Source organism: Hyaloscypha bicolor, assembly GCF_002865645.1.
Source record: "Hyaloscypha bicolor E unplaced genomic scaffold K444scaffold_157, whole genome shotgun sequence".
Taxonomy (NCBI): domain Eukaryota; kingdom Fungi; phylum Ascomycota; class Leotiomycetes; order Helotiales; family Hyaloscyphaceae; genus Hyaloscypha; species Hyaloscypha bicolor.
This window is the reverse complement of record NW_020194659.1, coordinates 86449-112218: the sequence shown is the minus strand read 5'-3', so window position 1 is coordinate 112218 and position 25770 is coordinate 86449. Positions and strand designations below refer to the sequence as shown.

Below are 25770 nucleotides of genomic sequence, written 5' to 3'. Positions count from 1 at the left end.
ACTAGAGTATTTAGCTAGCTATTATATTATCTTAATAAACTTAATATAGGTTCGAGAGAAATTTAATTATTATACTAGCCTATTTTTAATAATAGTATTAAGCCCTTAGTAAAAAGCTATAATCTTATTAATATTATTCTAGTTTTACTTTTATATTTTATATAAAATATATTTAAACTTAATAATAAAAGTATAAAGCGAATTAATACTTTATTTAAAAGAATATAGCTTATTCTTTACCTTTTATATTTTATTTGAATTCAGTAAATATAAGAGAATTAATTAAGAATTAAAAAATAGAACTAGATTTAGTTTTTTTTAGCCCGAAAAAGCTAAAAAAGAACTATTACTTGAATATAAGATTCTAGATTAAAGTAAATATAGTAGAACTAAATAGTAATATTACTAATAGCTTTATTATTAACCTATAGCTTAGTCTTAATTAAAAGAAGCCAAGTATTAAACTTATAAATCTAGCTATTAAATTTTTCGGAATATAAAAGAAAGAATTTTGGCTTAATATTTATAAAAGAGTAAGCTTATAGAAAAAGAAAGCTATTATTTTATTACTAAATAACCTTAGCTTAATATTAAACTTTTATTTAAAACTCGGTAATTGCATTTATAATCTGGATCTATAAAAGTAAATCTATTATAGTATTTCGAAAAAAAGAAAAAAGGTATTATAAACTAGAAATAAGAAAGAATCTAATAAGCTTTTAGTTTCTCTAGTAAATATATAGTTCCGTAATTATATATATTAATAGTACTATTATTAAATTATTATAAATATTATACTTATATATAAGATATAAGAATAGTTTTATTTTATTTATAAGAATAAGAATAAGTTTAAAATAATATTACGAAACCGGGTTTTTAAACTTGGAAAGTAAGGTAAAATAGTTCTTAATTCGAGAATTCTAAATTAAAGAGAAAAGCTTATAAGTATAAAAGCTTTAGTATTTTAAATACTAGCCAGCTATATATATTATTATAGTTATATAATACCAAATTTACTAGTAAAGTAGTAAAGTATAATAAATAAGAACTTAGAAAAGAAATTACTATAATAGATATATATAATAATATATAAATAAATATTAGATATTATAGATCTAGTTTTCTATTTTAGATAAAGCTTATAATTAGAATTATATAAATTATATAAAATCGCATTTTCTAATTAAATAAAGAACTTTATATATTTGGCTAAATACTAGAAAATATATAAGAAAATATTTCTAGCTTTAAAAAGAAATATTAATTAGTTTTTTATTAGAATTAATTCTTGAAATTAGTTATATTTATAAGTATTATTTTATAGTTTACTTATCTTAATTACTTATATATTACTCTATTATTATATATCTTATAATAATTAAAATAAAGTTTATATTTTATTAGTTTTCATATAATATATTTCTTTATTTAGTAAGTATATATAGCAAGAAACCCAAGTAAGCCTAGCTAAACAAGTAATATATTAAAGTATTTTTATAAAAGAAAGCAAGGCTTTTAAATTTTTATAAATGCGTTATTAATTTGCTATTTACTAAAAGCCCTCAGAACTTAGAAGTTTGGCTTTTGCTTTTAGAACCTCGCTTTTAATATCCAGGCAGGTATAAACAATATCTCTTATTATAATACATCGAGGGTTTCTTCTTTACTTTCTTCTAGGAGCTTTCATTAATGTGGCTGGCAGGGAATCGTTGCAGTATAAGTATTGTGAACCTATATATAGACAAATAACTAGATATTACCTATTATAATTGACTTTACCACCTTATGATTCACGCAACAGCAGGTGCATTCCCCAATTTCTCCTTCCTCTTGTGCTTCCAGATCTTGAACCCAATCCCAAACACTAGCCCTATCACTGAACAAGCAACAGAGACCGATATCCCAACAATACTCCCTGTAGGGAGCCCCGTACCTGGCGCTCCCGAGCCTAAAGTCGTCAGCTCCTCCCCAACTCGCTCCCCCCTGAAGGACCTCTACTCACCACCCCCCGAAGCTGTCCCTGCAGTGCCAGAGACCGAAGCCACAGGCGTCGTCGACGGCGCAACAACGGTTACCACCGGGGTCGCGGGATCAGGGGCGAAACAGCCGGCAAATCTACCGCTGCCGCAGCGAGCAGATGTGGGACAGTATCCCACGCTAAAGGTGTAATCGCAGCACAGCGAACTCGCTGGGATGCAGGAGTTGATTTGGGGATAGTTGGAGGCGGAGCAGAGCTCCTTGCCTGAAGGGCATGTTGAAGTGGATGTGGACGAGTCCCTTCCTAGAAAGTGTTAGTGCATGGATCGGAATCATGCGGCGACCTTACGACGAAGAGCAATGTATGTATCTGCTTGGACCCGCGTCTCGATTACTTGGCGATATTCTAACACGATGGGCTCCGTGGCCGCCACCGCTATGCCTACAATGACAACGCACACGACCAGTTTCATGACGAAGGGAGCTTCAAATCAGGCGCCGAGGTGGTGTGGGCATACCAGAGGATGACCATTCTTAAGTACTCAGTGTTTAGGTCGAAGTAAGACATGTCTCAGATGCCCTTTGGTACTTACCCCGCCTTAGCGTTCTATGCCAAGCTGGCCTTTGAGCGTCCATTCCAATCAGCTAGGGTCCGGAAAGCCATGTCTCATCGCCCACACTGAGGCGGGCCCTCAGGAGGCAATTCTGACCCGATGAGAACAAAGGAAGCAAAGCATACTTATGCGAGAATCAATGAGATATTAGATGTTGGAAAGTTCAAGACCGCTGGATAAGGTTTATTCGATCGGCATTACTTTGTTTTTCGTTTAAGTACAATCGGGAGGCCGCCAACTTGTACAAGTATCACACATCCCTAGTAGCCAGCCAGACTTCTGAATCTTCCATCTTGACAGACAACTCTGTCCTCCAATGCAGCTCTCCATGCATTGGCACCGAGAGACAACTGGGGTATATATATGTACAGCAACAAACTCCAATCCAAGATGATGACCCACCCCAAAACTCCACGCTCCATTCCCACCATAGACCGGGACAACATAATCAAACACCGCCTCAGAGATATCTGTGGAAATTAGGCTCTCCGAGTTTTCGCCTCCATTTTTCACCCCAGACCATTAGCGATACTATGGGAAAGAACGACACGAAGAGGACGGCGGCGAAGGTAAACCAAGCCCAAAAGTACCCCACCGCCCCGGCGAACGGGAGAGCAAAGTATCCGACTATGAAAGACAGGCCACGACTCAGGTTAAACAGCACGCCGCTTTCAGGAGTCTGTGGCTTGTAGCAGTCAGAGACGTAAGCATAGAGCGTCGTGCTAGCGATCTGGAGACCAAAGACGCCAACGCCCAGCCCGATGAGTGGGATGAGGTACGAGGGTTGCGAGGAGACTGTGCTGCCGAAGATTATTAGGCCTGCGGGCATGAACAGCGCACTGAGTGTACAGAGGTATAATCTGTGTTCAGGTTTTCGCTTCCCGCCATGACGTTTGGCGAGGTAGGTCATGAGGAGGTCGGAGGCTTTGCCTGCGAAGAACTCGCCCAGGAACGAGCCGATCATTAACGAGATTCCGAGACACGCGCCAATGGGTCCTGCCTTCAGATTGAAGAAGTGAGAATAGATGGTAGCGAGAGTGATGGCGGGCATGACGTTAATGAATGTCCAGCCCCAGGCGTAATACCAAACTGGAAATAATATTGATGGATACTTCAGCATTTTGAAAGATTGGAGGAAGTCGCTAGCATGCAGACGACGACCGGGGATCATGTTGCCTTTGAAGTCGAAAAGGAGTTGGAAGTACGTTCGTGTCCGTGTGCGGGTGGAGAGGAAGATGGGATCTCGAGAGAAGAGGGTTTCAGGGAAGAGGAAGAGTGCGACGGCGAAGGAGAGCGAGGTGCTGATTGCGCCGAGCCAGTAGTCCCATCTCCATCCTTCTGCCTGGCCTAGGAAGCCGCCGACTGTGCGATGTTAGATGAAGCTCTACATTTAACGGTGATCTGCAACAGCGAGGCACAGAACCAGGTCTCCGGAGCACTTACTGAGCGCTGCAACATGAGCACCGTTCGTGACGAATATTGAGTAAACTCCCGTCTTCGCTCCTCGTTCATGCAGGAAGAACATATCATTCAAACACGCCGTGCCGACTGACATCATGCCCCCGAAGCCGAACCCACATAACGCTCTCGTCCCGAGCAAGGCGCTGAAATCTGGGGATACCCCTGAGCCGACACCGCCCAGGATGGTGAGCAGAATGGCACATAGCGTGATTGGCCGCCTGCCATAATAATTGGTCAGGGGTGTCCAGAGGAACGGCGAAATCCCGCCCAGGATGATTCCCGTGGTCGTCGTGTAGGCGGCTGTCTTGGAGTCGACGCCGATGCCCTTGCTGAGCAGGACGAGCGACGGGTTGATGAGCGCTGCGTTGTACGGGCCCAGGAAGGCCATGAAGCCGACCTGGATAAGGACTGCCCATTTCAACCACGGCGACCAGTTCTGCGTGCGGTCAATAAATATCTAGGGATGGATGGACGGATGCAGGGGCGCGTAGAACTGACCAGTGGGTCGTCGGTGAAGCGACTGGGTTGGGGCACGAGAGGCAGGCCCTTGGAATCCAGCTTGATGGGACGAGTGTGAGCGTCGAGCGATCCCGAAGAGTTGGATGAGCCCCGTTTCTCAATCTGCGTCTGCGACATCTGTGACATCTGCTTCGAGAGAGCGCCGTCGCTGCTGCCCACGTAGGTCGAGGAAGACATGTTCGCGCCTGCGAAGCCTTCCTCCACGCGGTCGCGATCCATCGCTGGGGGGAGGTTGCAGTCGCTCGCTCGCTTCGCTCTTTGCGCAAGAAAGCAGAGGAGGACGAGAGAGGCGAGAGAGGGAGACTCCAGCCCTAGGGCCGGCCGGCAGAGAGAGGGGAGGCAGAGCTTAATAGCATTTGATATGTGGAAATGGGGCACTCAAAATGTTGCGGCCTAGTGAAAGAAGGGGGCAGCTTCTTGGATTTCTGGGCGAAGGACTGGGATGCTACTGGGGTAGAGTTGATGGGGAGCTGGCGGTAGGAACGCCACACGCTCCAGCTGAGTTTTGGTTTGACTCTGCTCAACGCCACGCCCAAGTGCGATAACACGTTCCAAGCCGACGGAGCTCTGGGCGACGTGGGCGTCCAATCGAGGCTGCTCTGTCTCTTGGCCAATGCACAGTCAACTGGGAAATCCCGCCGTCCCAGTGCGGCCTTTCCCCATCACTGGCTGTTAGTGCGGCCCGGACGGCTTGGAGGTGCGCTGGTGGTGGAGGCTGTGGTCCCTCTGTGGCACCTGTGGTACTCTAGCTGTGGTATCTGTGGCATCTGTAGACTGTAGTTCACTGGTTTGAGGAGTAGAGGTGGAGAGTGGTGGAATAGCCAGAAAAGAGGGCCTGGTTGGAGCGCCCGAGTGCCGGGTTCCGGACAAAGCAGGGCAGGGCAGAGCAGAGCAGGGCAGAGCAGGGGCCGGCCTGCGTTCCTTCACAGCATGATGCTGGAATCTCGGGATGCAAATCTCAGATGCGACTGCGAGGGATGAGGGAAGGGATGGAAACCCAGAAAAGGGGGTCGCGAACCCACGCCGCACGTTTCCCGCGCGTCCAGTAGGCCCTGGCCTAGGCCCAGCAGCGTGTCCCTGGAGACGAGCGGAGGCGGATAACGACATTGATGGCATGCTGGGGATCACCACCCGTTGGGCCTGGTGTAGTTGGGGGCTGAACATGGGATTGGATTGGGGGCTGCGGGATTTATCATTGGCCGGTTGACAGCAGAAGCAAAGGTGAGTGCGGAAAGGTGGTATGGCATAGCATGCCATGGCTAGCATAGCCGCCATGGTGGCTCGATGCCGAGAGCCTGTTCTTCTCAATGCAAAGTCGAGTTCTACTTCAAAACACCGGCTCAGATCACCTGCCAAGCGCAGGCCTTGCGCTCTTGGGCTCTTGGCGGCGCAGGCCAGGCCAGAGCAATGGCCAGAATTAGCACTGGCTTGTTGCGCTCTGAGATGCGGATTGCGGACCGACTAGGTACGCCTGCTGAGGCGCTAAACAACCACACTTCTCATCCGCACGCTCTTCACACCTCACACTTCACACCTCACGCTTCACACTCCACACTTTACACTTCACACTTCACTCCCTGCTTGCTCCCTCCACTGTTCCAGCCCCAGGCCACGGCACTCCCCCTCTGAGCCAATCGCCAGCCCACAATTGCCGTGTGGTGTCGTGTGTAACGTCCGTGGCCCGTGCAATATCGTGTTCCCGTGTTCCCGTGTTCCCATGCTCCCATGCTCCCATACTCCCATGCTCCCTCCCATGTTCTTACTCCGTTTGCTCCCTGTTCCCATGTTCTTATGTTTCCTATGCTCCCCTGCTTCCGTGCTCCCGCATTCGTCAGCGCTTCTTCAGCATCAACCAGAAGAAACCACCACCACCACCACCACCACACCTCCTCCTCCTCCTCCACCACTCACTTCTCGCTGCGAATCGCCGCAAATCGTCCATCCTGCCGACCCTTGCCAGTTTGCCCAGCCTTGTCCACGCCTGGCAGGGCACTTCTCAGACCATCACCAGCCCTGAATGGGCTGCTGCAGCCCTGAACATCGGTCGGTCGGGCGGCTCCCGAGAAAAGCTTAGCGTTGCCTCGCATTTCCCCCTTCCACCTCCCCTTCCCCACACCCACAAAAGGAACATTCCAACGACATCTCGACCTCAACGGAGGCTGTTGGCTGCAGCCAGACACAAAACAATCCCCAATCGCGATTCATGAGGATCCCGTCTGTACGACTCCCGCGCGAGACAGGTTCCCAGGTCCGCGCTCTCGGTACATTCGGCAATTAACCGTGTGGCGCTGACATCCACCAAACGATGGATCTCACGGGGAAAGGCAAGAAGACCGGCAAGGCCCGCATCCCGGACCACTTACGAAGGAGAGCGCTGGTGAGCTGCGATCGCTGTAAGAAGAGGAGGATACGATGCTCTCGCTCCAGCGGCACCGATGCCCACGAGGCGTGCCAGAGCTGCCTGGAGGCTGGCGTCAACTGCGAGTCCACCTTGCCTCGAAAGACCCGAATCTATGGAAGTGTGGAGACACTCAGCGTCCGGTATCGAGTTCTCGATGCTTTGATCAAGGGATTGTATCCTCACAAAGATACTAATGATCTCCAAACTCTCTACGCAATCGCCGAAGAACATGACATTGCCCTGCCCACCTTCGATGAGCAGACTGTTGCCGAAGAGGTCTTCAGTCAACCGCCTAAACCAACTGTAACGTCTCCTCAGCACTCGCAAGGAAGTGGGGGAAGCCCTTCAATGACATCAAAAGAACCGGAAGGCTCTCCTGGAAGCTCATCATCGAGGAAGCAGAGCGTGGTGGAAGAGAAGCTCGTCCCCATGCCGCAAGGACCATCCCATTACATTGGCCCATCAAGCTCTTTTGGCTTTGTTCTTACTGTCAGGAACATGGTTGCTGAATTCAACGCAGCTTTGAAATCTGTCCAACCTGACGATGAACGGTCCAAGATCTCAGCCGACTTCGCTGGTTCAAACTGGAGCAAAGCGCTTGAGCCCATCGTCAAAGAAGAAAGCGAGGATTCTTCTGAAGACAACATCGACATGAGAATGAGCGATCCGATGCGTCCAGTAAGAGCCCCAAGACCTCGAGCACCATCTCTCTTTCCCGGCTCAGTAGATAGCACATCCCTCAACAGCCGGCTCAAGAAAATCACCGTCCTCTCCCTCCTGCCAAACAAAGAAGTAACCGACACCTTCATCTCCGCCTACTTCGAGCATGTCCACGCCAACTACCCCCTCTTCCATCGGCCGACCTTCCAGTCACGTTATGAAACCATGTGGCTGCAGCCGCACATCCTGATGCGCGACGTCGAGCCCGGCTGGATCTGCACCATCTTTATGCTGCTTGTATTCGGTGCCCAAGCCTTGGAGGACAGAGACACGAGACAATCTGCGCAGATACAGCGGCACTACCTTGACCTCGTGCAAGCCCGGATGCACCAGCTAATCAGCGCAACAACCCTCATCAACGTGCAAGCTCTTTTGCTTCTCCAACTCTATCAACACAACTGCACCGAGCGCAACAGCGCGTTCATGTTATTAGGCTGCGCATCCAGAATGGCTATGGCCTTAGGAATGCACCGCGAAGGCACATCCGGGGGCTTCGACTCCATGGAGCGCGAAGTCCGCAAGAGAGTCTGGTGGACGGCGTACACCTTCGAACAACTACAATGCGCCATCCTCGGCCGGCCTTGCGCAATCGACGACATGGAAGTCAACGTTACCTTCCCGGATGAAATAATGCTCGACGGCGGGATGTCCGTCCCAACATCCTATATCGAGTATTCCGTCCGGCTGTCAAAACTGCTCTCGTCTGTGCGACGCAAAATCTACGCTTCACCCACCTCCACGACGCAGCAAGGCGAATATCCTAAAGTCGGTGTCGCCATCCAGTTTCTTCTCGACCTCGACTCTTGGCATAATAGCCTCCCTCCTCCATTACGTCTCGAATTTCCCTCCTCATCTCCACAACACAGGAGAGCAGTAATTCTCCTCCATATCCAATACCACCACATCCAATCGCTCGTCACGCGTCCCTTCATCCTGCGCAAAGTCGGCGTCCAGTTAGCCCGCAAACTAGGCCGCCACGTGCGCTCACAAGACCTCGAAACCGAAGAATTGAACCTCTCACACAGTTGCGGAACCTACTCCCGCAAATCAGCAGTGCTCCTGCACCAACTTCTCGTAAACGACATGTTCGACGGCGTCCAATGGGTAGACGCCTACTACATCTACCACTCAGTCTTCATCCTCGCATTCGACTTCCTCGCCCGCCCGTGGGACGAATTAGACACGCCTGAAGACTGTGCTAGGAAACAAGCAGTGCGCGACCTGATGTCCGCACTACAACCCATCAAGCTCTGCCCCACCTTCACAATCCTCACCCAAGTTGCGCTCCAACTCGCGAAAATCGTCGGAATCTTCGACGTCCCGAACTCGGCTTCGCAGGGCCAAGGAGGCGAAGGAGAAGATCGAAACGAGGAGTTTAGACGATACATGGAACATCAACAGGGCTTGTTTTCTTTCGACTATGGGCCCCCGCAATCCCAAAACAACCCGGCCCAACCAAACGTCCAAACCGCAGTAAACACTTGGTTCCAGAAAGAACCCGTCGACCTGCCCTGGGACCTGAAGGGTTTCTTCGGCGTCGACAATTTCGCCAGCAGTGCTGGATTAGGTGGCCCGAACGAAGTGAGTGGGCGAGTGAGCGGGTTATTGAGCGGAGATAGGGCGGGTGGGCTATTTGGCAGTGGCGGAGGAGGCGTAGAGGGGATCATTGGAGGCAGTGAAGACTTTGGAGGACCTGTACCCATGACGCTGGGTGGGAACCAGGTTAATTACCTCCCTGGAGTGGGCGATGGCGAGGACTTGCTGGCGCCGGTGCCGCCGACGACGGCGTATACGCATTGGGGCGGGATTGACACGCCGTTTGCGCCGCGGAAGGGATCTGGCTTGGGCCAGGGCATGGGCATGGGAGGGGGCATGGGGCATCGATGAAGTGAAATAATTGTCTCTCGTGGAGATCTGTATCTGGTGTTAACTAATCCACCGCGCTGGAGATTTTTAACATGGCAAAACAAAACTCGAGAGGGAGCCGCTTTTGTCTAGCGTCGATTTCGTGCCTCCTCCTTCTCTCGCGTCCGATCTCTCCATCCGAAGACCCCTGTGTGGAGAAAGGATCAAGGAGCATGGAGAAGCAAGAGACTTCCATGCATGCTATGGAAAAAACCGTTGCGTGGCCATGGCCATAACGCAGGTCAAGCTCCTTCATGTCTGGAGGGCCGTGTTTTCCGGGGAGAGAAGAGAAGCGCAATTTAAGGAAGAGTAGCCGGAATCGGGGCCAGGAAAGTTAGCGGAAAGTTAAATTGAGAGAGAAGCAGGAGGGGGAAGAGGCGGAGCAAGAGAACGATGGGGGAAGAGAAAAGGGCACTTACTTGAGAGTGTCTGTGCTGGGAATCTGCCAATAAAGGACACGGTTTACTGAGTTCTAGTCAAAATGCCATGTATTGATACATCAATCAGACGGAGAGTCCTGAGCCTGTGGATTCTGCCTGGGAAATTAAATCTTCACATGAAGTTCGTTAATGCGTCACGTGCCCAGCAAGAAGTCACTCCTCAACGAAAGCAAGGGTGCGAGACAGCAATCACGATTCATGCCACATTGAAGCCAGAGGGGAACAGAATTTCAGTAATCAGACACTTTTGATTGATCTGCATCTATATGCTCTATTCTGCATACAAGCATGTTGCTCCCTCTCGCAGTATTCATGACCTCTAGCTAGGTGAAACCCTAACCTCTGCCAGGTATAAAAACCCAACGTTGTCATGTATCCTGCGAATCATATTGTAGTGTAGGTGGAAATCCCACCCAAACGAACAGAACAGTCCGCCGTTCGATGTGACCGTGATCTACCAGCCGCCATAAGCAGATTCATCCCATCGTCCATCGTCCTGTAAATACACCCCATTCATTCATCGCCGCATTGTTTCCCCACCCCTTAATACACAGACATATGCCTCTCCCAAGCATGAAATCGAACCTCCGAAAGAAAGAAAGATAAACTCAAACAATGTAGTTGGTCGCTTGCCCATTCGCCGAGTTCATGCCCACGAGATGCTGAAGAACGTGAAATAACCCGTAAAACGCCACCTGCCATCTTTCCCTTGTATAGGTAGCTGTATCAGATCCGAGCGCACCAGGCGCGCACTCGTTGCCGTACCGTATTATTGTTACTAAACTCCCCGCCGTGAAATCCCATTCCGTTCGTAAAACGCCATTATACACGATGAAGAACATCTCGCGATGGTGCTTCAGTCGGTCGCCAAACGCGCAAAGTGTTTACTCCAGATCCAGCCGACTTGGTCAGAAGGATCGTCTTGGTTCTTTGCAAGCCAGAGCTCGCCTTTCTCGCCGATGACATCGAAGATCTATTTCGTCTGTTAGTTCGGACCAAAGAAGAGGGAACGGGACAGAACAAACCTCACCAGCCTGATATGTCAGGTAAGGGTAACCGGCCTCTGATTTCGTTGCACTAATATTGAACTCGAACAAGCTTGCCGCCAGGTAGAGTACGTTGTAACCGCCAGATATATTCCTGTCTCTTGAAGAAGTTCGTGATGATCGTTGGCTCTCCTCTGGACCATCAGGCAGAGCCGAATGGAAGATACCCGAGTACGGGCGCCCAGTGTGAGGTCCATCGACATGGTGATTGTATGCTGAGCCAGACCCGGATTCGCGACGAACTTGAGTGTTGTAATCATTGACAGCCCGCATGCCGCCGTCAGAAGTAAAGCTTCGTCCAGTGCTTGGTCTTGGAAGATTTGAATGTTGTCGAGAGATGAAGCCATCGGGAGTAGCAGGAGAACCAGATCCACCGCGGGAGTGACCATTCGAGAAAGGAGTCTGGTAAGCAAGCTGTGGCAGGCCTGGGGAATTGGAGACGAGAGGCGAGAAGGTGAATTGGCCGCTGGATCGCTTCGCAAAGTCCGGAGTCGGGAGACTGGGAGATTTGTCGCTGTTGACCGAATGTCCTCGAATTCGTGACCGGCTTGTGGCGCTCAACGAAGGGCGAGCAGACTCATCATCCTGGGTTGATTGAGATCCTCGGGTCTTCGATAAGCTCTCAAAATAGCCACTGACAATTCCTAGCGTTTGGACACTTGCCTCGACGTACTTGAACTCCCGAAAGTGCATCTCGACAATGTCTGTGATGCTTTTGGGCATTTGGTCCTTCTCCAACACAGCTCCAACTTTTCCTTGCCAGATGTGATACCACTCGGTCTGGATTTGGACGAGTTGGATCAGGCAAGTTTTGCCAAGACTAACAGTCAAAGCTGACAGCTTCGGTAACTCCAGCTTGAGTGTCTCATTCAGAGCTTCATATTGAGTGACCTGATCGGTCAACTTCTCGTCAATCTTCTTGCCTTGCGACTTGAGCGTGAGAGCTCTCTCGAAGTCGAGGCGGCGTTTGGCCCGCTTCTTCATTGCCAGGCCAGGGGGGCCGTAAGCTTGGATAACTGATTCGAATGGCTCGATGACCTTTTTCCGAACGTGGAGGATCTAAATATATCAGCGAATGAAATACGAGCACTTCAAGAATACCTACATGATCTTCCAACGCAATGGTGCCCATATCTCTCATTGACATATTGAATCGAGCCCATTTGCTCTCGAGCTCAGGATACGGACTTGCGGTCATCCGCATGATGAGTTCCATTGACGAGAGATATCGAAGGAAGTCGTTGGTCCATGTCGTCACCTGACGGGTGTAGAACTCCACATCTCGAAGAACGACTTGCAGGCGAAGGTAATCGTCACCGAACTTCTCGTGCAGTTTCACGTACACCTCGTCATCGCGAGGTCGGTTGGGATTCGCCTGGACCTTTGCTTCACGAGCCCGGCCAAAGGCCTTAGCCAAACCGGTCCGAACATCCGACTCCTTGCGCTTGCGGCCGACAATCTTTCCCACCATGTGGATTCGCTTCTTCAGATCATCAATGTTCTGCAGCAAGTTTCCTATTTCTTGCAGGGAAAGAGCCAGAGCTTCGTAGTCAGGGTGGTCGGCGGGGGTATTCTGCTTAATTTGGGCGAGGAGGAGTTGGTACCGAGTGATGCGCTGCACCGGCTTAACCAGCAATGCATCGAGATCCCAAGCTTGGGTAAGATCCTTGGCGACCAGGTTACACTCGCCCAGCCAGACCTTCACAGCGTTATCGGTCTGGAGAATGCCTAATCTTGAGCTTGCGATCTCGCTGTTCTTCAAGAAATCGGTGTAGATGATCTGCATTCTTTTTAAATGCTTGCCAAAGTTTGCTCCTATGAATGTCTTTCGATCCTTTTGCTCATCGGTTTCCTCCGCTAGTGTGGCTGCGATCGAGGATCTGTCGTCTGCGGAGGGGGATGCAACAGCTTTGCTCGGCTTCGGGGATCTGGATGAGTACACACTTGATCCGGCAGACTTTAATTCATCAGAGAACATCGTTGTGAATGCAACAATCTCATCGGTGTTTCTGAAGATCACTTTGATGTCGCCGGTATCCAGCTTAGGGCACGCCTCGGCAGTGCCTTTGTAGATTTCCTCAACGACATTCATGTCCTTCAGATAGACTGCTTCGGTATCAATCAACTCTTTGATCACCATTCGGCGCTGGAAGAGACGCTTTTGTTCCTTTTCGTCGCCTGCCAAAGTGGCTGTCGTGCTCTTTGATTTCAATGATTGGTCAGCGGAAGACTCCTCTAAAGATATTTGTGTGCTGGATCTGGGAGTCGACGAAGACGCTCGCGGAGAGTATACATCATCACTTGCGCGTCTTGACTCGGGATTACGAGCACCATTTTGGCTAGATTGGTACAAACTTGAGGGTGGTCGTCTGTTGTAGAGACTTGCAGGCGGTGGTGATCGACCCGACGACAGGGCAGGAGAGGATTCGCCAGGTTGATGAAGTGGGGGAGGAGGTGAGTAATTTGGCCAGAGTGGCATGTGGATATTAGCAAAGCCAGGCGAAGAATCCGAAAATTCCTGGGCAAAGCTACCACTCGTGGATAGGGGAGGCAGTTGGTGGCGATTCGAACTCTCTCGCTGTGGAATATCGCCGGGAAAATGTGGAGAAGGCAGAGGACTGTATTCGGGTTTGGATTGGGCTTCCGGTGTCGAGTCCGTCTGCTCTGTTGGGGGTGGCGGTGCTGGACGGGTCGCACTGGGGAATTTGGAGGCAGCATGTTCCTCTCGCTCAGAGCATTCATCACCGGTATCAACAGAATAATCAGTCCAGACACTTGTTCGCTTCTGCTCGGCAGACAATCTCATCTTGAAATCACTCCAGCCACTTGTGCGCTCTTGATCGGGGGATAATTCGCCATCCCTGTTGTCGCGTTCTTCGGACGAAGCAGCGTGGGGTGCTGCTCCATCTGAACTCTCGTACTCCATATCTGTGAGAGGAGTCCCGAGGTAGTCATGTGAGACATCACTGGGGGTCAACGATTGCGGGGCGAGTGCTGTTCGGAGCATAGGAAGTTGAAATCTCGGTTCTTCCCCGGTGGACTCTGGGATTTCTTCTGGCTCCTCATGTAATGAGATTTCGGGGGCAATCTGCGATACTTGTCTCATTTCGTGAGGATCGCTCGCATCTGAAATATTCGCCTCATCATACCCAAATCTTGGTTCCTCGTTGCCAGACAGGGGAGATATGGCCTCGGAATGGCCAGGTGTTGAATCCAACGGGCTCGCAGCCGTAAGTGTAGTGGCAAACACTGGCTGGTTGTAATTGCGGTAGTCATCATCCTGCTGATACGCACCTGGCGGCGCAGGATCTCTGGCGAACTGATTCTTCGTAGGCGTGGGCTCTGCTGGTGGCTCTACCGCTGAAGGAGGCTCGAGCATGATCTTGATCGTGTCTTCATCGATGTGTTGCGAACCAAACAATGCCTGCTCTGCACTCAGTCCATCCTCCATGTAGGTGACATGACTAGATAGTCCACTGCGTTGTCGTCCCCCGGATGGCATTCGACTCAGCCGAGCGGCTTCCGTTTGAGGTTCGTTGTCAATTTCTGTCGTACATGTAGCATTCGAGATTGCGGATGGAGGCTCGTCATCGTCGATGAAGGTTCCTGGCATCCCAAGCGTCGGAGAGTCTTGGCCTGCAGGAAATTGATTCTGTTCATTGCGAGGATATTGTGGGGTTTGAAAAGATGTGGTGAGATGAAGTAGTGGATGACTGGCAGGTGGCTCTGCGGTTGGCTCTGGGGTTGGCTCTGCTACTGGTTCTGCAGGAAGTGCTTGTGCTTCCGCAAGCTTTTCCTTTTCCGCCGCGGCCTTTGCAGCCTCTGCAGCCTCTGCTACTGCCAAGTCGAGGGCCTGTCTCTCTTGCAATCGCTTCAAGTTGTTGGCGCGAATCCTAGCCTGATCCTCCAACGCAATTGACTTTGTGTATGCCCGATGTATCTCAGCTCTTCGCGCCGCGAAATCCTCCTTCGTCAATTGTGCATCCGAGATCTTTCGATCCTTATGTTCACTTCCTGCGATATTTCGAGTTAGCTTCATGCCGCTTCGAGTCTGCTTCGGTGAGGTGGAAGGATCAGGAAGCCTGGGCTTCGCGGCAGCGGCTGCTGCTGCAGAGGAAACAGGTTGTCGTGGTCGCGAACTCCGAAGAGGGGGGGATGTCTTCGGAGGAGGGGCAGAAATGTAGGCTTTGAGGCTTGAGTTTGTATTGATGTTCCCGGGACTGTGCGATTTGCCTCGATGTCCTCGTCCTGTCGGTGTCTTCTCGCGATTTGTTGGGGTTATGGCACGACCACGACCAGCAGGGCTCCAGGGCCTCTGGCCAGGTTTTGGGGGGTTCCCATTCGCAAGTTTCTTGGTGGAAAAGGGCGAGTTCGCACGCGTTGAAGGTAGACTCGAAGAATCGGATGAACCGCCGCTGAGTCGATGCGTGGCTCTAGGCAGGCGTGATGCCGAGGGCTGAAGTGAAGGACTCCGAGAGTGTGAATTCTGAAACGATGGACTGACACCGTTCATAGTATTTACCTTCGTGTCCGCGAAATCGCTGTGGTTTCGGTTGTGGCCAGGTGCGGCCCGCGTTTTGTTTGGATCAACATCGTCCAATGTGGGCGTAACACCGAGGTACCAAGCGGTTGGGGAGGAGGGAGAAACATCGAAATCAGACTTGCTTCGTCGATGTGCTGAATTAGGTTGCAGGTTCGAGTCCGAGGTTCTGCGAATGGGGGCGCGCGGAATACCGTAGGCAATATCTGGTGTTCCTTGCCCTATAACCTCGCCAAAGAGAGGTTGTCTGTTTTGTGTTTGGGACGGAGCATGGGGTGAGGTCGGGGAGAGGTTGACCATGGACTTCGAGGCTTGTGATATCGACCCCGTGGCCGCGTTTCGTGGTCTCGCAGGCCGAGCTGCACCTGATAATGTATTGTTGGAATGCTGGTCTTCAGTCGCAAATCGAGTCCGCTGTGTTCTCGTCTGTGCTGGGGACTTTTGTCTGTTGGGTGGAACATGGCTTGAGGAAGCTCCTGCTCGGCTCGTGCCCGCTGTATTTGTTGTGTTTGCTGTCCTAGCTTGGTATCCAACTCGCTCCTTTGCATATCCAGGTCCATTATTCAATCCTCGCGTGATAAGTCGTCCAGGGGCCTTTGGAGCTTCGGATGCAGGCTGCGAATTGTTCTGGTCGAAACGCTTCAACAGGTCTTTGACACTGGGCTGTCGTGAATTGGCGTAACCATTCAGTGCAGGCGAGGATTTCGCGTTGTTCAGACCCGTGCGGTCGTCTAGGGGTGATGAGGCTGCACGGTATGCGGGCTTCAATCCGGTGCGTGCATTCGGGATGGTTGGATGTTTCGGGGTGGTGCCATTCCCATTTGATCTCAGCGGCGACGCTGCTGGTCGGGACTCTGCACTGGCAGCCATGTTGGTGAAGCCGCTGGACGACTGTTGCACGCCACGGTACTCTCTGTAGAATTCATCCGCATTTCTGTCTCCAACAGTGCCAACGTATCCATTCCCCGTCACCGCCTGCAGATTCTGGGCCGTGAGGAAGGGCAGCTTTGGCGGCAATTGCGGCGATCGCTGCTGGTCGAAGTCGGCGAGAGGAGGAGGGTCGTAGACGCGCTGGTGATGGTGCTGGTGCTGGTGCTGCGGATTCCGCTCAGGTGAAGTTGGCGGCAGGTATTGATTGCGAAGGAAGAAGTTCTGGTCGGCGTTGATACCAGACTCCATGATGCCTGAACATCGGTCAGGCTTATGCTCGCCAGTCCCGTTTGCGTGCTTGGGTGCTTGGGTGCTGGCTGCTGACTGACTGCTGGTGGTCGTGCTGGTGTGACGATGAGTTCTTCAGAGATCCATGCAGGTCGTATCAGGTCGTGGGCAGTGCTGAGTGGTCGGCAGAGCTGATTCGCAAGGGCCGTGCAGGGTCGCGGTTTCTGTACGAGCAACGTTTGCACTTGAGGCCCAATGATAGGACCAGAGGGCAGCAGGAACGTGTTTCGAGGGGTGCGCAGCAAGGTTCGAAGGGAGCAAAGATGAGGGTATTCGCAGGCAATGCACGGGCGGTGTCGTTGTCGTTGTCGATGTCGATGTCGTTGTCGGTGTTGGTGTCGGTGTCGGGGAGTTGACGCGGGAGAGGAGGAGGTGGACCGCGGAGGCGTGGGCGAGGGTGTGGACGTGTTGGGCGTGGTTGGCGTGGGCGTGGGCGTAGGTGGAGGTGGAGAGAGATTTGGAGATCGATCACTTTTTGCTTCTCCAGTCTACTGTACGCATACGCAGTACTCCGTACTCTCCGTACAGTAACCTTAACCTTACTTGCCTGGCAGCCCGTTTGGCTTGCTTTTGGCCTTGCTTTTGACCTTGCTTTTGACCCTGCTTTTTGGCCTGCCTGTGCAGAGTGCAGGTGTGTAGTGTGCTGGGCTTCGGCTTGCTTCCGTGACTCCGTCGCTTCTCAATCTCCACCGCCGACCGGGACGTTGTCGCCTATGGCCGCACTTGCAGCCACCGCAGGCTGTCTGGGCCAATCCTCGTGCTATCGGCTAAAGCCAAAAAGCCAATCCACCAGATCCAGCATGAAGCTCCGCCATTTGATCCTTTAAGCGCGTCTCCATTAATAGCACCCCCCTCTCCCCCCCCCCCCTCCCCGGCATGGGCCATCTATCTTGGGGCACCAGGGGCGTGATCGTGGATTTGTGATAAACATAGACGCAAGGGGTCGATATCGGAGGAGTCGATATTTCCTGTTTGGGGTCAGTATTGGGTCAGTATTGGGTGTCTTGATTTTCGACTTTCGGCTCCCCCAAGGGAGGCTCCATCAACCCAGGGCTTTGCCAAGAAGTCTCCCCCAACAATCTTCCAGCAGCAGAGGGATGCTTGCATCACGCACCAACCCGCAAGGACGCGTCTAACTTTCATTTTATGCGCCATCCTCGGCCGTTTGCGTCGATTCAGGAACTTACTGGCGCACCGGCTCTCAGTTCCGTGGCCGAGACGCGTTTGGAAGTCGAGTTCCGGGTGGATGCCTTCTATCTGATACCCACCCACATGAACCCCGTGGACCGACTTTTGCAGTCAACTTGTTCAAGGTGCACATGATGGCTGGCAAGAGAAAGAGGTCGAGGCCGAATCACCGTGTTGAAGGTAACCTCAAACGTCAACGGATCTCCGACCCTTCGAACAGCAAGGGTTCGGTGGTCAAGGAAGCTCTACTTGCTCAGTTCTACCCGCAGGTCCTCTCACTCCGAGAGTTCCTAATCTCGAAACTCCCACCAAGCTCCAAGGTCCGCCGAAAGAAAATCCTGTCTGTCGGAAAGAGGCCCGATTCAGAGGCTGATCAGAAGCTCTGCAAACACCTCGATCAGACCTTGGTTGGAGTCTCGAAGCACAAGGGAGTCTCGCAGCAAGAAAGGTGGCAGCAATGGACGACATTCTCACAAAAGGCAGATGACTCTATCTTTTTTGCAAACTTGACTGGAGTTGAGATATTTTCGCAATCGGAGGTAGGCACTTTTATACATGTTTTTGATTGCTATTGTTATGGAATGCTATTGTGGTAAGACATCGGCTAACATCGTTCAGGTTGTTGACTTTGTCATTTGGCTATTGTTCTCCAAGGACCGTGCATCAAATGGCTGGGTCAAGCATCTATTGTGCCAAGGCTTTCAAAAGGATATTCCTGCACGCTCTGTACACCGTGGGGACAATGCAGCGTCGGCGATTCCGGGTGTCCTTTCTGTCCATCCCAACAGTCACGTGACTTCAATCAAAGCCGATCCATGGCCGCAAGTACTGGCCTTGATGGGGAAGGAAGGGGAGAGGGCGATGATAGATTTACTTCTCGATTGCGGGATCTTCTTGGTTATTGGAAGTGGGCGCGGTTCATATCATCAATTGAGTGGTAAGTGCTATGCGTTGAAAGCATTTCAATAGCTGACAAGGCAGGCCATCCTTTGGGTGATCTTCAGCCATTGGCAGCAAAACCCCAGCCCTCTCTGAAGACAGCAAGAAGTCCCTCGAACATCTCTTTCGTGCGAAACAGAATGATGCATGCTCGAGCAGCGATGAATAAGCAAGGGGGCGTGAGGTTTGGTTTAAGACATATCCGTGAGCAGTCCCGAGTCTCCACTACTTCTCTGCTGATATCTCAGATGTTTTCAATCGCTACCCACTGAGAGATGCCACAGTAATAGCGAATAAGGAGAGCAATAGAGCGGAGGCGAACCCTCTGCTCGATCGAAGTACCACCCACGTGACGATGTACATCTTTCCTCGACAATTTGGGCTCCACAATGTATTCACAGACGATGTGGATCCACGCCAAACGGTCCAGCCATTCAAGGATTACGCACTTCGGGAAGACGAGATTAATGCAAGATATTCATCAGCAGAGAACCCCAAAATTCCCAAGAGGTTGAGGGGGCAAGCCGTGCAACTGGTCCGAAAGCTGCAGATCCAGCATGCTCGTTGTCCGTACAAGAAATTGCTTGAACACTATTGCCCGGTAATTTCACTCCACCTTTATGAAGCCTTGCTGACTTTGCAGGTGTTTGAGCAAGCAACAAATCACAATGTACCAAAACCAGTACAGAGTTCAGATGTATCGAAATTCCAAACCCAGATCCCGAACAGCACACCATCAACCCTTACCATTGCTACGAGCACAACCAAAGCACCGCCTCGAAAACAGTCTATGCTAGACCACTCAACATCCGCATCAATGGTGTCAGCATTCTGTCGCGCAGTACTCTCTCGTCTTCTCCCCTCCGAGTTCTGGGGTACTGGACGCACCAAGACAGACAACGAGAAAGTCTTTCTTCAGAACGTCGATCGCTTTATTGGCCTCCGCAGATTCGAGAGCCTTTCGCTGCATGAGGTCTCTCAAGGCTTGAAGGCAAGCTTCACGAACCACAATAGATTCGTCTCTGACTATTTCCAGATTTCAGACATAGAATGGCTTAGCCCACCAAACACAGCTGGTAACAAGCTCTCCCAGGCAGATACCAACAAACGCTGGGAGATATTCCACGAATTCATCTACTACGTCTTCGACTCAATTCTCATTCCACTTATCCGAGCCAACTTTCATGTCACTGAATCAGTGCACAAGTACCGTCTGTTCTATTTTCGCCATGACGTCTGGCGATCTTTGGCCGAACCAGCACTCGCCAAACTAAAAGCCAGCATGTTCGAAGAAGTCAAGCTCGAGAAAGCCCGCAATACACTAGAATCGCGATCATTGGGATTCGCTCAAGTCCGATTGCAGCCCAAAGAGACTGGTGTTAGACCAATCATGAATCTGAAGCGGAGAGCTCTCAAACCGGGACAGAGGACACTCGGCTTTAGTATCAACTCTGTTCTAGCTCCTGTATACAATGTCTTCACCCTGGAAGCTGTAAGCAAAGATAAAACTTCCCTTAATTATAGCTAACTTGTCCAGATGTCGAGTCCCGGCCGCTTTGGATCGTCGCTCCGTTCAGTCGGCGACATGTACGGCAGATTGAAGCAATTCAGATCTCAACTCTCAGGCTCCAAGCCACTGTACTTCGCTAAGCTTGATGTGCAAGCTGCCTTCGATACTATTCCCCAGTCGGCAGTACTTCAACTTATGTCCTCTCTTGCCACAGAATCCGAATATCGCATCAACAAACACCTCGAAATGAAGCCGGGAGAAAATTATCGTGAAGACACGAGAGCCAAGCCCATGAGAAAATTCACAGCTCTCGCCAAGCCTCGCGATGATTTCAATACCTTCGAAGAGAACCTCGAGCTGGAATTAGCAGTCGGCAAGAAGAACACAATCTTCGTTGAAAACATTGTCGCCCAATTCCGCGACCGGGACGAAATCCTCAACCTCCTCTCCCAACACGTGCAGCAAAACATGGTAAAAATAGGCAAGAAGTTCTACCGCCAAAAGGAAGGCATCGCACAGGGCTCGGTTGTCTCAAGTCTTCTCTGCAACTACTTCTACGCCGATCTCGAAGCCCATCACCTCGACTTTCTTCAGCCCGGTCAAAGCCTGCTAATGAGACAGATCGATGATTTCCTCCTCATTAGCACCGAAAAAGCACACACGAAACAATTCCTGCAGATCATGCACGACGGCCTCCCGGCTTACGGCGTGCGCGTCAACCCGGACAAAACCCTTGTGAACTTCGAGGTCACCATCAACGGGAAGAAGGTCCCTCGACTTGTGGAGAAACAAGGCTTCCCGTTCTGCGGCAGTTTCATCGACACAAAGAGATTAGATTTCAGCAGGGATCGCGAACGACGCAAAGACATATGTTCGTCCCTTCCTTTTTCCTTGATATGTGAAATAAGTGCGAGTGTGCTGACGCGAAGGGAAAAAAAGCAATCGCCGACTCTTTGACCGTTGAATTCTCGAGGGTGCCAGGGAAGGCGTTTCATCGCAAGGTCCTCAGTAAGCTATTTCACAAGTTTTTCTTTGTTTCTCATTGTGCGTTTAAATTTGCCAAGGTGCAATCTTATGGTGGCTTCATCTTGTGGTAACACAGCGCACTGAAAATTTCCGAAGATGATCTGAGACGCGGATATGGGACAGTGGATGTGATACACGACTCTCCCGTATCCCCCACATACCGAGCTTGAGTCGTCTGAATCGCGAATTTCCATGACTGCGCAACCGAGTTTTGCACATGCGAGCTAAAAGTGCGATATTGCGGTTGGGATCAGGTCCTGTGCCAGCGCGCTGCTCCACTGCATCCCAACAATATCGGGACAATCACGTGCTCCTCGTGCGCTCTAGTTAACTACAAGTGTTGAAACACACATTTGGCTGTCGCAAGCTTCTACAAGGCCCTCAGATTCTCCATTGCGTCCTTCTGATCCGCATTATCGTTTACCCTCCATGTTTTCGAAAGAAACGATTCGGGTCATGTGACCTGCGTCACTTCCCTTCTGGAACGAATTTCAACTTCACCGAGAAGGGTTATGTATCCAAATAGTAGATATGTCTGTCACGTACGACCACAGACTGAGGAGAAATGGGCATCCCGTCCGCTCTGCCATACACAAGCCTCAGATCGGCAGATTAGTAGTTGGGTGGGTGACCACCAGCGAATACCTGCTGTTGTATGTTTTTGCTTTTTTACCCCTTGAAATGAAGAGGGTCTTTGCACTGAATGGTACTTTTGCGGTGATCTTCGTTAATTTTAATGTTGCATTACTTTCGTTTTTGCCCTTCTTTCGGCCCTGCGAGCTGGTTTGCCCTGCTTCTCCACCCATCCCCACATCCTTGCTTCTATCTCATCCCGCAACAGAATTTTTTTTTGGGTCGTTCCATGGGTATAGCCAGGGTGGAAACTGACGACTTCCTCCAAGACTCATTCAAACTCCAATCCCACGCCATGTACCTCGACACCTCCTACAACTCCACCAGCACCGTGCTCACCAACATCTACACCTCTTTCCTCGAGACAGCAACCAAAATGTGGACGTATACCCGCTGCCTCCCAGTTGGGAAACAGCCGGGCACGAAGTTGCTCATCAAGACTATTACAGATTCGATCGAGATGGCGTATGTGCTGGTTAAGAGCAAAGGCAAGAACAAGAGGAATGTGGGGTATCAGTGTGGGGTCAAGAAAATGCAGGTTGAATACATGGCACTAAACGCCTTTCGAAATGTGCTAAGAAAGAAGCAGAGTAAGTACGGCAAGGTGATTGAGTGGTTGGATGAGAAAATTTGCGAGTTAAGGGGGAAGGAAGCGGATAGCTTTGCGGGGATGAAGGGCATTATTCAGGCGAGTGGTTGATTCGTTATTGAGATACCCGTTCATTATTAATGTACGGTGATTGTTGTTGTAAGATAGAAGGAACCGTAGAGACAACACTGCATACAATTCAATCCGCCGTAAACCCTGCTCCTCCACTTCACTTCTTTCACTTCGTGAATGTACTAACACTCTGCCCCAGTAACTTCTCAACAACGGGAAACGAAATGCCCCTATAAACCAAACCCCTCAAAGAACTTCGCCTCGCCCTCCAAGGGCCTCGTCCCCTCTACCCAGCTGGTACTTCGTTGAGTAACCAAATATCCATCTTCGCAAGCGCGCATCTGCCCACTCCTTTCCTCCCCCGCATAGTAGACACCCCATTCCATCCCCTTTCCTCTCATCCGCGTAATAAAACTCGATCCCGTACCGGCGATGGTCACATGTGAGCGTGGCTAGGGGGTTGAGGTGTGAGTGAGGTGGGGGGTTGGGAGACAGACTGGGTTAGGGATTCCAATTTGGGAGGGGGAGGGGAAGATGAATGTTGATTGCGGAAGGAAGGGGAAGGAAGGTGGGACGAGAATTAGATGAAGAGAATAGGGAGGTGGCGAGGAGGGGGGCGTGAGTGTTTAGCTCTACCTTTACTTTTACTGCTGTGTGGTGTGAGGATTTGGGAGTGAGATGTCGAGGTGAGGTTGGGGGTGTTTGATGTGCGGGGGTAGGGTGGGGGAAATGTTGGCAACGGGGCGGGATGCGAGACCTAGAATAATGTTGCAGAATGATGCATATAAGAAAGCGGGGAGGAGTCTGGTTGGAGGGGATGGTGCGAGCGTAGACACATCAGAGATGAAGACTTCGAGATGTTTGATTGGTAAATGGAAGGACTGTATATTCAATTGTAAAATTGTAAACCACCGCGCTCGGCGGCCCTCCAAACTTCTCTTGCGCCTCCTCAAAGATCTTTGGCACACCACTCGCGCCTGAAAAGTCGACTCTTGATATGACGCTCGGTGGGTGTACCTTCTTCCTCTGGAATTGTCCTAGAGACTAAAGCTAGGTTGCATCCCTAAGCGATAAATGCTTCGGCTACATTTGCTCCAATGTTGGATTCACAGCCGAGGAAGAGTAGAATAGGAGCTGAAGACATAGTTGACTTCGAGGAGGTTCTCTGTTTATATCCAAAGTCACGTGAGAGCGAATGCAAAAAGGGATGCTTTGTAACTTATGACAATGCTTATGTTTGCCTTCAGCACTAAGAACTTTATTTACAGACAGTGTTTAAGTCCATAGAGATAAGATCTCGGAATGAAATCATAAGACTTTGAGAAGGAAATCAACATTAGGGACGAAAATGGTTTATGCTGGAGCCATGATGAAGAGCCGCAATTGTCAGCACTCTCTTTTTCGGCCTTTCGAGCCCCAACTAACAGCGAGAGAGTCCGAGAAAACGCGACATAAGTACATCTCTTTGTACAGGAAAAGGTTGCATGAACCACGGACCTCCGTGAGAACTTTCCAAGAGGTTGGACGTGACCAGGCAAGGGACAGCCAATAAAGGTTTCGACGAGGATGGACGATGCAGGATTGATAGGGCGGTGTTGTTTCTTGTAAGCTGACTTCGGCTGGTCGCCCTTTTGGGTCGCTCACTGGAGAGCTGGTCGAGTGAGATTCGGGAGTATCCCAACCCCCCAGGCTGGGAAAATGTCCCGACACGTGATTATCATCGATTCTTCACTTGAAGCACCCGAGATGTTTCGATCTGCAATTGAAGTTCGGAATCCAGAACAATTGTTTCGATCAACTCGGGACATCAAGGCCTTGTCCGGCCTGGCCTCGTAATTGCCAACCCCTCTGCCTGCCCCTCAGCTGGAGATCCCAGCCCAGCCCATCGTCCAGCCTCCCCGCTTCCGATTTTCTTGATCAACGCCACGCCCAGCCACGAAGCCATGGCCTGCAGCACGCCGCCTGCTCTTTCACCATGAATGAAGGACGGTGAGAGGTCGGCGGTTTCAGAGGCTGTTGAGGGCTGTTAAGCTACCTGGCTGCCGTTGGTCCAGCGCACCGGTGGTTGAAAGAAGTGGGGAGCAAGACGCTGACAACAAGCAAAAACCAAGAAATGCTTGACCCTCACGGCCGCCCAGCCAGGTAGTTCATGACGACAGGCTGCGAGCGTGGACTTGCAGGTCAGGTCAATATAACTATGCTGACCTCCCGCACGGCTTCGTGTTGAACCCAACACCCTCTCCTCTCCTCTGGCCCCCCTCCCACCCCCCTCCCACCCCCTCGAAGTCTAGTCGATGATGCAAGACAAGAATTAAACACGCCTCTAGCACGAACGGACTCCTTGCGCAGCAGCGTGCACAATTAATTTATACATCTCTCTCCCTCCTCTCCCTCCTATCCCTCCCAATCAAATCTCGCTGTGCCCCATCTCATTTCGGTGGTGAGCACCTGGAACGACTTGGAGCCAATCCCGGCGCGGCCAAATTCAGGAGAAGCCAGGGGAGCCGGCGGACAAGCGCGAGAGAAGGCCGCCAGAAGCCCAGAGCACACCAGCATTATTTTCGGCCCAGGACCAGGAGGAGCCAGGAGCCTGGAAAGGCCCGGAGGAGGGAAGGAGCGACGAAGGAAATCAACATCCAGTTTTCACCACTCACTCACTCACTCCTTCTCCTTCTCCATCTCCTTCTTCACCGTCACTCTCGTTTTGATGCCTCACACAGCTTCTGCAGCACCCCCCCGACCGACAATAACGTTTAATATCCCTTACCAGTACGGTCACGGTCGTTTTACTCTTATTTCATAGTCGAAACCCAAAACGTTCGCTCTCGCCCACCCACCCAAATCTGTCGCGCGGCTTTTGCGACGCCCCCAATCCCATCCCATCCGCTACCGGTACTCAGGGGCCGTCCGAACCTCGCGTTGAAACATTGACCTTTCATCCCAAGGACAACACCACAACCGCCAAGATA

At 50.8% G+C, this 25770-nt stretch overlaps 6 protein-coding genes across 6 annotated transcripts, besides 1 other annotated feature; 3 read left to right on the top strand and 3 right to left on the bottom strand.

Annotated features, from left to right (window-relative positions):
- Positions 1 to 1714: 1714 nt before the first annotated feature.
- Positions 1715 to 2483, bottom strand: K444DRAFT_619238 (uncharacterized protein). Its single transcript, XM_024881478.1, has 3 exons — positions 2330 to 2483; positions 2006 to 2284; positions 1715 to 1951 (listed from the first exon to the last, which is right to left on the bottom strand). Exons 1-3 carry the CDS (start codon positions 2451 to 2453, stop codon positions 1794 to 1796), a joined length of 561 nt encoding a protein of 186 aa, XP_024730163.1. The 5' UTR covers positions 2454 to 2483; the 3' UTR covers positions 1715 to 1793.
- Positions 2484 to 2763: 280 nt separating this feature from the next.
- Positions 2764 to 5012, bottom strand: K444DRAFT_619236 (MFS general substrate transporter). Its single transcript, XM_024881477.1, has 3 exons — positions 4554 to 5012; positions 4038 to 4491; positions 2764 to 3956 (listed from the first exon to the last, which is right to left on the bottom strand). Exons 1-3 carry the CDS (start codon positions 4791 to 4793, stop codon positions 3055 to 3057), a joined length of 1596 nt encoding a protein of 531 aa, XP_024730162.1. The 5' UTR covers positions 4794 to 5012; the 3' UTR covers positions 2764 to 3054.
- Positions 5013 to 5653: 641 nt separating this feature from the next.
- Positions 5654 to 6342, top strand: K444DRAFT_171839 (uncharacterized protein). Its single transcript, XM_024870744.1, has one exon. It carries the CDS (start codon positions 5859 to 5861, stop codon positions 6201 to 6203), a length of 345 nt encoding a protein of 114 aa, XP_024730161.1. The 5' UTR covers positions 5654 to 5858; the 3' UTR covers positions 6204 to 6342.
- A 537-nt stretch (positions 6343 to 6879) lies between these two features.
- K444DRAFT_541834 (uncharacterized protein) lies at positions 6880 to 9039 on the top strand (the record flags this gene model as incomplete). Its single annotated transcript, XM_024875831.1, has 2 exons — positions 6880 to 7698; positions 7732 to 9039. Coding segments are annotated over 2 exons (2127 nt in total), but the record flags the coding sequence as incomplete, so codon positions are not given.
- Positions 9040 to 10896: 1857 nt separating this feature from the next.
- K444DRAFT_646810 (uncharacterized protein) lies at positions 10897 to 16805 on the bottom strand (the record flags this gene model as incomplete). Its single annotated transcript, XM_024885250.1, has 4 exons — positions 10897 to 11013; positions 11066 to 12145; positions 12192 to 13455; positions 13495 to 16805. 4 exons carry the CDS (start codon positions 16803 to 16805, stop codon positions 10897 to 10899), a joined length of 5772 nt encoding a protein of 1923 aa, XP_024730159.1.
- A 5301-nt stretch (positions 16806 to 22106) lies between these two features.
- Positions 22107 to 22313: a sequence feature (Protein overlapping with rRNA (K444DRAFT_619229, PMD53254.1) was converted to a misc_feature.).
- Positions 22314 to 22435: 122 nt separating this feature from the next.
- On the top strand, positions 22436 to 22840 carry K444DRAFT_541825 (uncharacterized protein; the record flags this gene model as incomplete). The annotated part of the gene is made up of 1 exon (XM_024875829.1): positions 22436 to 22840. One exon carries the CDS (start codon positions 22436 to 22438, stop codon positions 22838 to 22840), a length of 405 nt encoding a protein of 134 aa, XP_024730157.1.
- Positions 22841 to 25770: the final 2930 nt, after the last annotated feature.